Source organism: Camponotus floridanus, unplaced genomic scaffold (genome assembly GCF_003227725.1).
Source record: "Camponotus floridanus strain SB8 unplaced genomic scaffold, Cflo_v7.5 scaffold68, whole genome shotgun sequence".
NCBI classification, from domain to species: Eukaryota; Metazoa; Arthropoda; class Insecta; order Hymenoptera; family Formicidae; genus Camponotus; species Camponotus floridanus.
In genome coordinates this window covers 506,541-523,483 of record NW_020229836.1, presented here as the reverse complement: position 1 = coordinate 523,483, position 16,943 = coordinate 506,541, and the positions used below count along the sequence as shown (strand labels likewise).

Here is a 16,943-nt window from a genome sequence, read left to right as displayed (position 1 = left end):
AATACATTAATCAAAGCGTTTTTCAGTTCTCCAACTTTTATATCTTTACACTTCTGTCTAGAAAATTATATTTTTTACTGTACTACAGATGCTACTAAATAAATAACTTGAACATGCTCATTGACAAGAGGAATATATTGTAATGCGCGTAAAATGTTAAAATTGACGTTTTTTTAGTATTTACGTATATTTATTTTATAAATGGCCTTTATTAATTAATTGTAAGTCAATCATTATTATAAAACGTTTTAATGTATTTTTTTTGAGCTTGTATAAATAACTGAACATAACAACTTTTCTAAATAACGAGGTACATATTCGTTTATATTAATATTATAATATTACAATATATTTTTTTCATTATATAGTATTATAATATTTTCTTTCTAATATTATCATTATTATTGCAAACTTTATCCTTTTACTGTGGATGTTATTATGGTGGATATTATTATTGATGCATATTATTATTGATGCAATTTTTATAACAGAAAAAAATAATAAAAGTAATATATAATCTCTTTTGTTTATGTTTATTATGTCGCGCAATGCATATAGTTATATACAATAAGAAATAAAAATCTCTTCGAACAGCTCGCGTAAATAATCCTTTTTCCAATCAGATTTATCCGGCAAACTATTTCTATCATCGTGACATATTTTTTTCCGGTGTGCTTTATCGCTCCGAGTATTGTCTCCTAGAGGACACAGATATAATTTCAATAAAATATTTTTTCACTGCTCTCTCTGTGAGAGAAGAATGACAAGAAGAACATGAACCGGCACGTGGCAAAATCGGCGCATGCTTACAAGGTAGCTAAAATTTTCGCTGCGTGACCTAGAATCCCGCAAGCCCGTGAGAAAGTCGGGCTTTTCCTGATCATCGACCCTCCAGGTCCAGACTAGATCGCGGCAACTGCGAAGTGCAACGTCAATAAGTACGATATAGCACAAGGACACCTGTTTGCCTCGAGCGGCAAGCGCATCGGTTGCAGGCGCGTTACGAGAGACAATCGGGACGCGATTGCGAAGTTTACACCTCGTCGCGCGTGACGTACGAGAATCTGCTTTATATACATTTCAGTCTTTCAACACCATCATGTCAATCTCCAGAGTCGCAGAAATAGAGGCTCGATCAACGGGTCAAAGGTTAATGATAAACAAGCACAATCGATTGTCGTGTAATTTATATATGTGTTCTCATTGTTTGTGATAATTAAAAATATTATATAATGATTTTATATAATAGAAAAAATATATGTATATATTTAGCAAGTGATTCAGTGATAAGTTGAACATCTCTCGCAAATTTTCTTCGAATGCATTTGACAAAATTACTACGGTTTGTAAAGAGCGTTTGCCATTGTATTCATTGTGAAATGTCCTACTTCTCGCCACGCGCTGTTCAATTTGCACGATTATCTAGTCTCGGTTGATATGCTAAAAAGTACACGCGGAACAGTTTCGATCACAAAAGAGCCGAGGACGATGACGACGATGACGCTCAGGCACGACATATGTCTCCGTTCGGTTTTATCTATATCCATGCCTGTTGCGTCCGACAATCCCTCTCTTTATTAGCCCTCTCTCTCTCTTTCCCTCTTTCCCTTTCTTTTCCACTCTCCGACGCCTCCGCAACTTTCACCTGACCACCCTCTCCCATCGTCTGCTTCCTTCCTATCTCTCCTCTCTCTCTCTTTCTCGCGACGCTTGGCAGCTTGATACATCCCTGCGGACCGTACGAGCGAGGAGAGCTTTCGCACCCTTCCACCCAGCCAACCTTCTACCCTTCGCCGCTCTTCCGCCGAGTTGAGCCGCGCGCGCGACTCAGTTACTGAGGTAGTGGCGACTGCACACCATACACCAGCAGCAGTATCCAGTCAGCACCCGCTTGTCAGTTGGCGGATATCGTGGCGGCAGCTCGCCATAAAGTTTCCCGGCGGACCGGTGCGATTTCGCGCGATTATCGAGTGTTGCCGGGACCCAAGGGAGAGCGCGCACTAATTAACGGCGATGGTTAATTGACGAAGAGCACGAGCCGCCAAGAGCAATTGACCGCACGCGCGCCGACGCGAGCAGTTGCAGCCTGTTGCAAGCGCCTGACTCTGACGTGAGTTCTCTCTCCTTTTCTCTACCTTTTTTTTTCTCTTTCGCAACTATATTTCATCGCGTCTTTTGTAGTCAATATCGAACACGATTAGAATTTTCCTCTCGCAATATCTGATAATATATTAATACTGTAAAGTTGCATATGATGTTATATCAAATTCCTGTCTATATTTTTTGCAATTTAACATGCGACTCGAAAATCTTTCATATATTTTCAAATAATAGTTTTAACAAATTTTCAAAAAATATGATAATTATCTCAATATTTAAATTCAGAGGACATAAATCTTATTAAATCCATAAGTCAAAGTAACATACAGTATATTTCGACATATGGAATACGGTTTCTTGTTATTTTTATAATCTTATCCATATATTATAAAGTGTATTATGCGTATCGATAAATGTGAAAAAAAAAACATTTATATTAATATTTAATCAGCCCTATTCATAATTTCAATGTAGCTAAAAGAAATTCATGACGAAATATACCGTATTACGCAAACTCTGCATAATTTATGTGCGTAGCGTGACCGAGCGGACTGAATTACTTAATTACGAGGCTTATAACGGGTGGATCATCGTGGGGGATGATTACGGTAGTTTTCGTTATTAATAAGCCGATGTGCGCTCAACGCTAGCGATACACAATATTGATACGCGCGTCACGAGCTTCGTCGATTGATCGCCAACATCGACATAACGCAATCGCACTCGATTCGGTTCTTTTCTTTTCTTTCCTTTTCTTTCTCTTTTTACGATACGACCATCTGTCACGCAGCAAATAGCCGTTGAGAAAAATAGAACGTTTATACCGGCGGAAAAATCGCGTCAGCCACTTCAATATACATATATGTCTCTCTCTCCGTCTCTTTTGCCCTTTTACATCGCGTGCCGGAACATCGTGCGAGCGCTCTTTGGTTTGCATTTTCCAGTAGCTTTGCTCCTTTTTTAATGCAACGCGAGCGCGACATATACGCGCCGCCATAATAAAAAAGGCGTAAAAGACTTGAGAGAGCTGTGAGATATGCACCATGAGAGTATCGATTCTCCGGAGCAAATATAGCCACTTTCGTTGAAAGTTCCTTTGTTCCCTTTACCGCGGTGAACCATATGATAGCGTGTCGCGCGCGCGATGAACAATGGTAGTAGATAGTAAGACGGCGCGACGAGTTTATTGAATTTTCCCCAGGAACTTGCATCTCGCCAATTTGCATTTATACGATTTATGCGTACGTACCGAGCACGAAAGATTCTAGCACATATACTATAGAAAATTGTGGAGTCTTTTCTTTTCTTCCATCACACGCGTGCACGCATTAGCAATTTGTAATTGTAAACAATGTAATTTATATTAATGAGTTAATTAAAGCATATCAAACACGTTTCATTTAAAACAAGACTTTAAAACAAGACTTAATACTCCTATCTATTTTTTAGTAATTATAATTTCATATTGATGATATTGTTTGAGAAGGCAGTGATTTCAAAGTCACCTGCAGTAATGCATTATTAAAGTAATTTAACAATAGGTAAGCTGCCTTTGAATCAAGATATATGTCAGTGCGTATATCTTTGAAATACCTTTATTAACGATAACAGACATTACAAACAATTTGCATATACGTATTATGAGTATATAAAGATTATATTCAAAGCCAACTTTACTTTGCTAACATTACAACATCATAAAACAATGAAGTAAATAATGACACAAAAGTTATTTAAAAGAATTGATACGAATATTATATATCTGATAATATAATACCAATGTTGCGCTGGAAAGACAATCATCGATTTATACTACTTCGTGAGTTGAAGTTCGAACTAAGTTCGAGCAAGGTGAACAAAGTTCGTGTAAAATATTTTTCTTGTATTCGCCTTACCTTGACAAAAGCATAACACACATTATTTCCTACGTTTTCACATAAATTCTTTATATATCGGGTGACTTAAAGTTTTCTTATAAAAACCAATATTGCCGACATATGTCAACACATTGCAATATATAAGAATCCCTGATTGAATAAACCGTATAAGCCAATAAAAAGAGGAAATTTATACATTTCTGTGCAAAATTATTACATGTTAAATAAAATTTTGAATGTTTTTTTTTTATAAAAATGTAGAAAAAATTATTAAAATAAAATATAGAAAAGAAGAAAGGAGAAATCATAATCTTTTTAAGTATATATTGATTTTTTTTCTTAAAATAAACGAAAATGTCATATCGTTCCGTTTGTTGTGACTCACATGAATATCATGTTTCTTCCATTTTACCCTAAAAATCCGATAAATATGTGACAACTCGCAAGCAAAACCCATTATTATCGAAATGCGATAATATCGCTGTGCGGAAGCATTTCGGAGCCATGTTTGTGGCCGGCGATACCAGATTTCCGATTCGCAGTGCATACCCGGTCGCATGTTCCTATCGTCGTTCCCTGAATATTTCTCATTTTTCAAGGCTCAGCAGGATAGAAAAATTAGATCAAGCAGGAAAATAAGTGAGAGAACGTGGGCGATGTACAACTCCCACGCCCGAAAATCTTTTTCAGCTGATATCGCCGAAGCTAGGAGACGGAAGAAAGATAATAATTCACGATATATAAATATCGATATGCGCGCACAAACTTGACACGTTAATATTCATACATGGTGGAGCAGTTGACGAGTTGGATTACATTGTAACACGAAATTAGAATTTCTATTTAATTACGAAATATCCATAGGGAAATGATATAAGTGCCGTTACTAAGCTTATTTCAGCATGAGTTTCTATGCTATCCCATATAAACTACGTGTGCATGTATGTGTATTGTGAAAAATTTATGTGTGTATTGTGAAAAATTTATTTTATTTACATAGTTATATTTATATTTTATAATTATTTATATTTTATCTAAATGTTACCCAAGAAATTATTCTTAAAAGAAAAAGAAAAGTCTCAAAGAAAAAAGATTTAGCCTGAAATGGAAAAAAAATATATATATCCATCGTTATAGATTCATCATTATTAAATCTATACGCTTATGTTCTATTAAATAAATTTTATTGTGCTTATGATAAAAATATTAAAAAAGAATTAAACTGACTACATATCAAATGGTTTTGGTAATTATAAAAAGAAATACAAAATATATAAATAGAAGATGTAAATAAAAATATTATTAAGAAACATATACACATAAAATACATATTCTTTGTTATTTACATATTCTTAATTGAATTCGAAATTGTGTTTGAAGAAAAAACAATTAATGTCGCAGAGGAACCCACTAAGTGCTATTTCAATTTGCTTGGGAAAAGGACAAAGTTTTCATGCGGCTTCCAACTACTATGATATTTTTCTACAAATGATAGTTATCAAATGAAAGGTTAGTGATTAATTTTAATGTAATTTTAATGACTTACTCATAATTTTTCTTGTATTCTTTATATCGTTTTACATTGGTTTTTAGATAAAATATTGCTATATTAGAAAAGCTATATTAGAAAAATGATGATATTTTTAATTGCAACATAATGCAGCAATTTATTTTTTTATTATATGTATATAAATTTGATCTAAATCTATAACTAGAAATCTAGTATTCATATTTCATATTTAATATTAAATATGATTGTCTAATTATTAGTTAAAGACAATGTAATATAACACGTATTATATAATAATGTGATGTTAATAATATAATGTTTTATATAACATAAGCAATTTTTAAAATTAGAATAACATTAATATAGCATTTAACGTTAATATAAATTAACAAATATAATACAAATTTTTTTCAGAAGCAACACAAAAACAATACAAAAATAGTCTTGTAAACTGTGCATATTTAAATATTTGTAGATCGCATATCTTTATTGTTGTAGACAGACTGAAATTCCGCGCAAAGCAATTAAAATAAACGATACGATACAAATAAAATAACTTCCAGTGAAATGGATGAACGAATAACACGAGGCGGCAGGTGGGTTTGTCCGAACGATCGGCATTTGGCGTTGCGAGCAAAGTGAGTTCAAAAATTTATTTTTAGCATATTATTTTCAAAGTAAAAGCCAATACCTATAAGTAAATATGCGAATTCAAACAATTTTCTCATATCTAATAAAAAAAAGAGTATTTTTGTGACATGTAAAATAGATAAAAATGTAAAAGACAATTTTTTAAATAAATGTTTTCTCAAATATATTTCAGGACTGAAATAACTCTTTGATCTGGAACAAATATTGCCAAAATATATATAAAATATGTTTGATATAAAAGTTATATATTTTTAATTTTATTTTATATAAATTGTAGTTTAATGTTTCTAACTTTTACAATTTGACAAAAATAACGTTATATATATTACATTTTTTGTTATATTTTATTATTTATTAGTGTACTAGTGCTATATAAAATAATTTATGCTATATAAAATAATTTATGTTTATATGTATACGCGATATTCAATTTATTACAATTATAGAAGCATGTAGCATACAATGAAATTTTTAGAAATTATTTTAATAATATGTAAGAAAGAAATATTTTACGATTTATAAAAAACAGCCAAGAAATGGTAAAATCGATAAAATCTACAAATAACAAATAATTTAACTAAAGTTTAAAAATTTCACTAATTGAAAATATCAATATGCTAAATTTTATCAAGGATCTGTTAAGAAAATTTAAACTATTGGATTATATTTATACTGAAAAATTCTTTTCAGAAAAAAATTGTGTAGGATATCACTCTTTGACATTTTTTAGAGTAAAATCATCGTGATCGATGAAGAGATTATTTTACCCTTCGAAGAAACTTCAAAAATTTGGAGTAATACTTGAATTTAAAGAGATTATTTGTTGGATATAAAAAGTAAACTCTCAAAATCTGACCTTGATACGTTTTATTCAGCTTTGTTTCTATCTCTTTCTTTTTCTTTTAAAAAAAAGTTAGGAAAGAATATTCTTCTCAATGATTTTATAATATTTATCAAGTATTAGTCAAAAAAGCAATCACAAATTATTAATAAATTTACGTTACAGAAATTAATGTAAAAATTTGTTTCAATCTCTAAATATATAAAAAAGCATTTATAAAAAGTAACGTTTTGTATTTTTATTAATTATAACGTATCTAGAATTCATTAAAATATAAAAAAACACATCACAAAAAATTATCTGTAAATTGACACATCTAGATCTGTCTCACGAATAAGTTTTATTATAAGAAATATGTTTGTAGAGAATATAATGTCCATTATATACTGCAAATAAATTATAAAATATTTATAAATAATAAATTTTAATAATTTATATATGCAATATACATACATATGTAATAAATAATTGAATTTATACAGATTGCGAACAGGATGGTCTGTGAAAACGGGATCTTTTGAATCTCATGGATGGGGAGAATATCCAAATTCTTATATAAGTGGTTCCAATCGTTGCGGACAACCCTTTTTACTTAGTGAAGATGAACGACAAAGTATTATTCAGGTAAACGTCTCTCATAATAAAGCGACACAATTCATAATATATTATTCAAACTTTTCTTTCGACTCTGTTATTGATACATGATAAAATTATTGATACATGATAAAACTAAATACTTTCGCAACATTACGAAATATTATATTACATTAAACGAAATAACTATGTTTATTATTTGGAATTATAACAAGCATTTTGGGATTATATCAAGCATTAATCTGAAATAATTGATGTAAAGCGATATGATGATTTACATCCATATTTAATGATTAAGCAAATAATATGTATTATATTTAATATATTCAAAAGAATGTCCGTGGGGTTTCCAGATTATTTATATGGATATTAAATAATTCCAAGGCTCTTTTCTCTGTAATTAAAAGTGTCTGTAGTATAATCACGTTTCTCTTTAATCTATTCGATTATGTGATAACTTTAATCCTTTCATCTTCAAACCGCAAAATCATGTTAATAATTTTGTTAATAATTATAGTTTCAAGCAAAATTAAAATTTATTAAACAACGTCACTTCGATATATTCTAATAGAAATGGATTCTTTATTATATTATATTTATTTGCGACAATACGTTTTATGAAATATGTAATTAGCATGAAATGTATTGCGCAGCATAAATAAAAAATTGAAAAGCTTGATAATCTCGTCTAGGTTTTTAAAACCTTGAATAAATAAATTTCATACAACTGAAAAAATTAGATTTACATAATCTAATCTTTAAATTCTCAGAAAGGAAGCATCGTGTTGAACAGAATCTTTTGAACGATTCTATCAGAATTAGACTTCGATTTTTGATTCCAACTGATGGTTGATTTCTATAGGTGATTCAAAGAGCCGAGGCTCTGGATCTATCAGAGCAAGAGCGAGTCGGTAGACTCGTCGAGAGGCTGGAGAACATGAAGAGGAACGTGTGCATCGTGACGTCGACTAGGTCGAACGAGAGACGCGGTTGTGGAAGCCGATGCTCCGGTGGAGCCCGTTGCGTCTGTTCGTGCGCGCTCTGCGGCGAAAAATTTGGCACAGTGCTGGGAGCGAGCGCAAACCTCTGCAAGGACTGCCACAGGTACATCTGCCAGAAGTGCGGTATCGAGGCCACGAGGCTTAATCTGCCGAAAGGGAGCGGCGACAGAAACGACACGACCGCTTCATCGCGCAGCTCGTTGCGTCTCATGAGAATTGCTCAGGAACGAATGGCCGTACAAAGAATCGTTCAAAGATCCCATGGCAACGCGCAGAAGCAGTTTCTCTGCCGGATTTGTGCCGAGACTAGAGAGATGTGGAAGAAAAGCGGCGCTTGGTTTTTCAAAGGCATGCCAAAATATATCCTACCAGAAAAGAAGGTATAGAAAAAAAAGGATTTCTTTATATTGCATATATACTAACTATACTATACTTATATTTTCGGCTAAATTTAAACATTCGAAAAAGATTTTAATTATCTCTCTTACTTGTTGACGCACCGAAAATTATTTTCTATCTAAAAAATATTATCTCACTTGAATTAAAAAAAAAATTATTTAAATTTAATCATGCATTTCAATTAAATCATGTTCTGTGAAAAATTCCACAACATAAATTTATTTCATGAAAGGCTGAAAAACTGATATACTGCAAATTAAATTAATTATACAAATCTAGTTTTTTTTCTATTTCATATAGGTCATTTTTAAAAATATTTTGTTGGCAATTCCATATTAAAAAAATTATTTTAATCTTACTGATTTAAAAAAAATTTCAAATATTGATTTAAATGATTTAATGATTTACAAGATTAGAATGTTTTTTTATATTATTTTATGATTTCTTTTATAAAACAATGAGATTCAAAACTTATTTAAAATATTCGAATATCTGATCTTAAAATTAGATCTTAAAATAGTTTCAACTAATTAAAATTGATTAGAATTAGATCATTCTCTTGCTTATCCATCGAGTCTTCATACACGTCACTAGCGCAGATACAATCAGGATATTGGAATACATTGCAACCACATTCCCGTAAAGCTTGTTTTACATATGACAGAAATCGAACACTATCTATCCATGCACGTGGCACTCGAGTTTCACTGATTTCATATTGACATATATATGTGTTACATGTGTGAAATATTTGTTTTCTCTTTTTCGGTAGCCATACTAACACATTGCGCTCATTTCTGCTAGTTTCCTATCAATATTAATGAATGCAACAAATCGAATCAAATGTTGTTAATTATTCAACCGTAAAAAATATTCTATGAAATATTCTAAAAATATTCTATGAGTTGATGGAAATATTAATACAATATCATCGATAAATTTAAACTCTGAGATCTTCATCGATAAATAATAATATAAAACGTTACATATTAGGAACGCGGGTGGTCTCGACCTAGTCACAGGACGTCGACATGGACAATAAGCAGATCTTTAGATTCAACCGATGCCCAGGACTCTTCGTCCGACGATGACGCAACGCGACGACTCGCGGTAACTCGCGGTCATTCCATCTCGCCAACAAATCTATCGAGCAATCGAGAAGGCACCCCTACCAAACTGACGGTTTCTAGTCCCGCGACCAGCACCTCATCGCCGAAAAGTCCTCGAGGAAGGCCAAACGGTCTATCGCCTTCGGGATACCGCGAGGATGCCGGTTCCGACAGGCTGGACAAGTCTTGTCTGTCGATCGCATCACAATGTAGCCGACTTTCGCCCACGGGCTCAATCAGCACCCCTCGATCAAGGACGAGCGGCAGGAGTCCGAGTGGCCTGCAGACCGAGCAACACGTGTCTTTCGAGAACATTTTCGTCGACGACGAAAAGGCCAACGAAGCCGACGATGATGAAGAAGAGGATAGTGAAAACTCGAGTAATCTCAAGGACGCTACTACCTCCCTGGATCGATCGAAGAGCACTCAGGTACAATCTCTCAGGTAAGTAAGGATGACGAGCGGGGTGGAGGTTTGAACTTATACGAGGAATCGCCACCCTGAACAGACTGAAGACACCGACGATAACAATGTCCCCCATGACGCCGACCACGCCGGTCAAGCGGTTTCAGACTATGAGCAAGATTCTCGAAAGAAATACGGAACGGGATGCGAACAAATCCTGCTCGACTCAGGACAGCTCTTCCAGCGGGACTCGCAGCAACAGCCAAATCAAGGCATCAAGAACCCCGGAATACCCAAAAGGTCAAAAATCATCTTACTAGTACTAAAATAAATTATGAGATTATTGGGCTTCAGCAATTTTAAATAATTTGATATTATATTTTTTACAAATTTTTTAAATACATATTATACTTTCAGTAATGTTGATTATGTGTTTTATATTATAAAATTATTAATAAAAGAATGTATATATTGATGAACATTTTGTCAAAACTTTTGAAGTAGTTTTTGTAAAGAAAAACTCTAAATGATTTTAGTATTATAAATCATAAGAAAGTTTTAGTTTATTAACGAGTGCAAATAACAAATTTCCTTTTTAAATTAATTTATATTTGAAATCTATAATATATAATCTAATAATACCTTGATAATCTTATCAAGGTATTATTAGATTTAATCTACTGGAAATATTATACGAGAAATGTAAAATTTTAATAGTAAAAGAACAATCATAAAAGAACTGTGCTATAACAATAAAAAACTAATAATTTATCCTAATTTAAACGAAATTTTAAATTAAATATTGATATAAAAACAGAGACGGGACAAGACTATGGGACTCTCGAAGTCTCCTTGCGATACGACCCGGCCGATCAGTGCCTCCAGTGCAAAGTGGAACGTGCACGTCGTTTAATACCTATGGACATCCAAGGCCTCGCGGATCCTTTTTGCAAGCTGAATATATTGCCCGTCGAAAAGGTAGCGACAAGCAGTCGATTGCGAACAAAAACGGTACACAAGACGCGCGACCCCGAGTTCAACGAGACGGTGAATTTCTACGGGACGACAGAAACCGATGTATAGATCAATCATCATAATATATCAATCAATCTACTCACGCGAAATATATATTAAAAATTTTTTTCCTGCTAGATCTCGAGTGGCAAAGTGTTGCACATTTTAATCATCCAGGACGACCCATCGGGCCAAGACTTTCTGGGAGAGGCGAAATTTCCTCTACACGAATTACAACCATACCAAACGAAACATTACAAGGTTCCTCTGCAGGCTCATTATCCGGTATGTTGAGTAAAAAAAAGTACAATGAAGAATCTCTTAATATTTCAAAAATTCAATATAATTCATAGAAAGTATCTATAAGAATTTTTCTAAATTATATTTCTAAAAATTGTTCTATCATATATATATGAGCACAAATGAATGTTAATATTATTGATTTTGATTTCATGAGAAAATTGTATAAAATTTAAAAATTTGAAAAATCTAGTGAATTAAATTGTCATAAAATAAAAGTTTTAAAATTTTTTTAAATAAATTTATATAATGAATTTCTGCATAAAACTATATTTTATGACGAAAGCAAATACTTTATTTAAACACGAGATCAAGCATTAACTATTTATAAAATAAATGTTACAACCTATGGAGTCCGAAATAACAAGGTAAACGAATTAGCATTTCATCAGCGTACATGTAGTAGATTAATTATTTTAATGCAGGTAGACAACGAAGAGGAAATTTGGGGCATGTGTTCAAGCGGACGCGGACAGATACAGATAAGCCTGAGCTATTGTACGCGTCGACGTGCGTTGCTGGTCACTGTACACCGCGCTACGAATCTCCTGCCCATGGACAACAACGGGTTTTCTGACCCGTTTGTCAAGCTGGCCCTCGTCGAGGATGCGACCGACAATCATCGGCAGCAACGGTTCCTAGATTTCTCGACCGCTCGCGCTACTGCCAAGAAGCTGAAGAAAACGGCCGGCCGCAACTCGCAGAGCACGAGCATCAAACGCAAGACGCTGAACCCAGAGTGGAACGAAGAGTTCGTTTTCGCGACTCGCTTGACGGAGCTGATGAAGCTGACGCTATGTCTCTCTGTATGGGACAAGGACTTCGGCAAGAGTAACGATTATTTAGGTAATATGAGCTATTGTTAATTATTTTATCCCGTGTCTTTTTTGAATTTTAGAGTTTACTTTGAAAATGTGCAATCTAAAAAGTATGAGTTACAATCCTGCTTGAATTAACAAATTAATTATATGTTTGTAATCAGAATTTAATTTAAAATTACTATATGTATATATTATATTAATTTAATCCCCTATTATTTTAATAAGTGAGAAATAGCGACTCTTCTCATCATAGTTGTGATAAATAAATCAATATTATTAGAATTTCAAAAAATATCAGTTTCAATCTCAATCAATTTCAATGTTTTAACATTAAACAACTAATATTGATCAATAATAAAAAATTCATTCATATTTTATTAATCTATTTGTATTAATCAAATAAACTACTTGCGTATGTGTTTGACGTGTGTTTGACACGTATATTTTAGGCGGCCTCATGTTGGGTTGTAGCAGTAAAGGGGCGCGTTTGCGGCATTGGATAGACGCAATCAAATTTCCGGATCATCGTCATTTGGCGTGGCACAATTTGGCGGAGATGGACGTGCCTATGGAATAATAAGCTTCGTCTCAGCGAACTAGAATAGGTCAAGCTTAAACACGCACGAAACATGCGGGCTTTATCGACGTCACGCACGCATGTATGCATACGAAATGGTGTATTTAGCGCGGATTAACGATTTACCGCGTTATTTATCGTTGCTCAATAAAATCAAGTATTATAAAATAAAATAAAAAGATTGATACGAGAAATAAAGACAAGTATTCCCCGATTACAATTGTATTTGTACTTTTACCCTAGTAGCAGAATGTCAAATGATGTCTTTAGACATCTTGCTACCTGGGTAATGCATTTCATATATTATATGTGCATTATATATACAGTTTTCTTACTCATATAGCTGTTTTACTTTACAGTAGGTCGATCTTTTATAAAGATAGAATATCTCTTAATCGTTATCGCTTTCGGTAGAATCTTCCTCCGCCTCTCGCAACCATTTAATGAATGGCTGGACGGCATTTCTAACTTTACTGTGAAACACATCCGCATCCTCGCTAGTGGATTCATACCATTCTAAGATTTTCTCTTCCGACAGTATATCGCGATCGTAAAACTGATTCAACAGGTGTTGCGTATATGGCAGCAATTCGTCGGTCGTACTAGCAATGTCCTCTATAGCGCGTAAACAATCATCTTGCGCATTTTCATTCTTAACATAATTCAATATAATGGGATTGAAATAAGTAATGATGGCTTTTAGATTCTTTTGATAGTTCTGGCTATTAACGGGAGTTTTCGTTTCGGCGAGATAATGTAGAGGCAAACTGAGAATCGCTTTAATGACATTGTACGTCACCTCACGAATGGTGACATTGTATGCGTATCTCGAAGAGTTTATTTCTAGAATTAAATTCTCGCAGTTAAGCTTATCCTGATAACCACGTAACAGACTATCGATAACTTCGGACAAGAACATATTCGTGTCGTCTGGAATCGGTGAATCACGTTCAGAATCCTCTTCGCTACTAGACGATTCTGTGGAACAATTATCACATTCGGCTAGTTTGTTGTTCTTAAAGTACAAAAATTCATCATTAACCTCGAGTTCTAACATTTTAGTCTTAGATACACCAGAGGATTGAGATTCGACGATTATATCAATGTATTGACTACGAGCAGCGACATCAATTTCAGGACATAATATACATCCGTCTATTTGACTACCATACCTGACGATACAATTTGGAAACAAGATACTGTTCACAATAGTGCAATTATCCTTGATTCTAACGTTTGAAAAGATATAGGAATTACGTATATTAACATTACTACCTATAATGCAATGGTCTGCAATTACAGATCTTGCAACTTTAGTATTATTTCCTAATGCACTGTTAAGTCCAAGGATACAGTCTTTTTCCAGTACACAACCCTTAGCAAGAGCAGTTTCGTGTTTGTATGTGCTCTGTGGCATGTATATAAAGTTCTTTAATGAAGAGAAAGCATCTGCCACCAGGGGAAAACTGTGTCTACGTAAAATATCTTGCGTAAGCATATGATAAGCTTTCCATGATGTAATTGGCAAAGCATAATCTTCTACATCTAACTGCTGCCAATAAATTCTTGAGTCCAATATCTCTTCATTCATCAATACCCCTCGAATAAAGTCATCCATAGTCTAAAGAGAACATTTCAATATGATAAATTATATTTGTTTTATTATTAATGTACATTGCATATTGCAATTAAAGATAACTATGTAAAATTTAATATTTTATATTAAAAAAACTAATTGATTACCTGAAAGTCAAAATTATCAGCAAAGAGTGGTAAAACAGATGGTGAACACAAATAAATATGAGTGTCTAAATAGCACGTATTGAGCTCTATTTCACTATGATCAAGAAACCAGTTTAACTCCAACTTAACTTTTTTCTCACTATTCTTTAATTTTGTATAATACAGCATTTTATTGCTGCTTTTATCTGATACAACCAAAGAGGCTTCCTCACTCATGTAAGAATTCTTCGTTGAACCCAAGTTCCGTAATACCATAGTCATAGTCGCACCTTTATCTTTCTCAACTTTCAAGCAATGCGCATTGAGTAGAGATTTAAGATCCGCGGTGACAAATGTGTTTCCACGAATTAATATAAAATAACCTCTTATCCAACCTTTTGTATCAATGTCTCGCAAAGCATCTCCAAGAGAGCTGCAGCCATCCGAGATGATCAGAGATATTGCAGTTCCTTTGTAATTCTTTACCTTTACATATTCCTTTAGTAGATCAATATGACTGCTACAGTAAAGGAACACTTCTTGTATTCTAGATTTTATCAACGTTTCGAGCATGTAGTCGAACAGCGGTACATTTATTACCGGCATCAAGATGCTCGGGAATATATTTTGCGATGGAGTCAGACTTGTTGTAAAATCATCCGCAAGAATGACAGCTTGCAAAACATCCTTCTTACACATTTTTGAAGTCATTGTCTTGAGTATCGTATTAACAGTTTATACGTACATAAATGTCGATCATTCGAATATAAAACAGCGTTATAATTACAAGAAAATAAAGGTGCAATTTCATTGACGCTAGAAACCAGCGGCAAATTAAAATCAATAGACTTTCTCTAGATATGGCGTCAATAAAATAAAGTTCAAACAGTTTCAACTTTTTCAGTGTGTAAAGCGGCCTTTTCATTGACGCTACTTTTTAGCGTCAATGAATTTGCACCTTAACAGTTGGCAACCCTACGAGATAGGCTGTGCAGCACTGCGCGTATATAAAATAAATTTGAAATCGCTTCTAGCCTAACCATCTTCACGCGATCGACTTTATTTGAATTGCATGGCATCGCATCGAATTATGAACATCGAATTATCGGCGGCGCCGATTTGTTCGAACGTAATTCGGGACATCGCGATGCTGTATAAGCGTCGAATGAGCACGAATTGTCACGCAAATATGATAAATCACATCTACTCACCGTTCACCGGCTATTCCACAGGCCGCTCCACTCGCTCGCCTCGGGACGTCCCATTCCGATCTTGATGCACACGATATCATCAACGCGAACGCGCGAACTTTATTCGGCACTCCCGATATTCGCTCGCATCCGATAATCATCATCAAGGGCGCAAATAACGCGACGCGACTTCGCTCCATCTTCGCGATCGCGCTATTACTGAACTGTGAAAAATAGCTGTCGCGTACTTTCACCGACATATTATGAAAGTCGCGCGATCATCCTTGGACACTTTCGACGCTCTTTCACTCGCGATATTCGTTTAAAAACGGTTAAAAGACGCGAAAAATGCGGACGTACGACGATCCGTGTAACTGCGTATGACTCCGATTCACGTATGACGCGTATGACGTAGCAGTCACGCGCTAACATGGCGGCCGAACCAGTGCGCATTCGTTTCTGCGCACTGGTTTGGCCGCCATGTTGGCGCGTGACTGCTTCGTCATACGCGTCATAGCTACGTCATACGCGTCATACGTGAATCGGAGTCATACGCAGTTACACGGATCGTCGTACGTCCGCATTTTTCGCGTCTTTTAACCGTTTTTAAACGAATATCGCGAGTGAAAGAGCGTCGAAAGTGTCCAAGGATGATCGCGCGACTTTCATAATATGTCGGTGAAAGTGCGCGACAGCTATTTTTCACAGTTCAGTGATAGCGCGATCGCGAAGATGGAGCGAAGTCGCGTCGCGTTATTTGCGCCCTTGATGATGATTATCGGATGCGAGCGAATATCGGGAGTGCCAAATAAAGTGTCGCGCGTTCGCGTTG

At 34.4% G+C, this 16,943-nt stretch overlaps 2 protein-coding genes across 9 annotated transcripts; one reads left to right on the top strand and one right to left on the bottom strand.

The window, feature by feature from the left end:
• Positions 1-1,290: 1,290 nt before the first annotated feature.
• Positions 1,291-13,413, top strand: LOC105258557 (rabphilin-3A). 8 transcript variants are annotated; one of them, XM_025413531.1, is made up of 11 exons: positions 1,298-2,110; positions 5,379-5,486; positions 6,051-6,125; positions 7,462-7,603; positions 8,436-8,954; positions 9,967-10,526; positions 10,591-10,787; positions 11,305-11,564; positions 11,640-11,786; positions 12,227-12,647; positions 13,072-13,413. In XM_025413531.1, the coding sequence occupies exons 3-11, from the start codon at positions 6,055-6,057 to the stop codon at positions 13,197-13,199; spliced, it is 2,445 nt and encodes an 814-aa protein (XP_025269316.1). In that variant the 5' UTR covers positions 1,298-2,110; positions 5,379-5,486; positions 6,051-6,054; the 3' UTR covers positions 13,200-13,413. The 8 variants fall into 8 exon arrangements, with proteins under 8 accessions (XP_011268190.1, XP_025269316.1, XP_025269315.1 ...); XM_025413530.1 differs by having other exon boundaries at positions 5,990-6,125; XM_011269884.3 differs by having other exon boundaries at positions 5,986-6,125.
• On the bottom strand, positions 13,414-15,755 carry LOC105258558 (translation initiation factor eIF-2B subunit epsilon). The gene is made up of 2 exons (XM_011269889.2): positions 14,943-15,755; positions 13,414-14,820 (listed from the first exon to the last, which is right to left on the bottom strand). Exons 1-2 carry the CDS (start codon positions 15,630-15,632, stop codon positions 13,591-13,593), a joined length of 1,920 nt encoding a protein of 639 aa, XP_011268191.1. The 5' UTR covers positions 15,633-15,755; the 3' UTR covers positions 13,414-13,590.
• Positions 15,756-16,943: the final 1,188 nt, after the last annotated feature.

Coding starts and splice junctions, on each gene's coding strand:
- LOC105258557 (XM_025413531.1), top strand. CDS start 6,055: ATGGATGAACGAATAACACGAGGCGGCAGGTGGGTTTGTCCGAACGAT. Junction 8,955..9,966: donor ATATCCTACCAGAAAAGAAG/GTATAGAAAAAA, acceptor GTTACATATTAG/GAACGCGGGTGGTCTCGACC. Junction 10,788..11,304: donor AACCCCGGAATACCCAAAAG/GTCAAAAATCAT, acceptor ATATAAAAACAG/AGACGGGACAAGACTATGGG.
- LOC105258558 (XM_011269889.2), bottom strand. CDS start 15,632: ATGACTTCAAAAATGTGTAAGAAGGATGTTTTGCAAGCTGTCATTCTT. Junction 14,821..14,942: donor CTGATAATTTTGACTTTCAG/GTAATCAATTAG, acceptor TGTTCTCTTTAG/ACTATGGATGACTTTATTCG.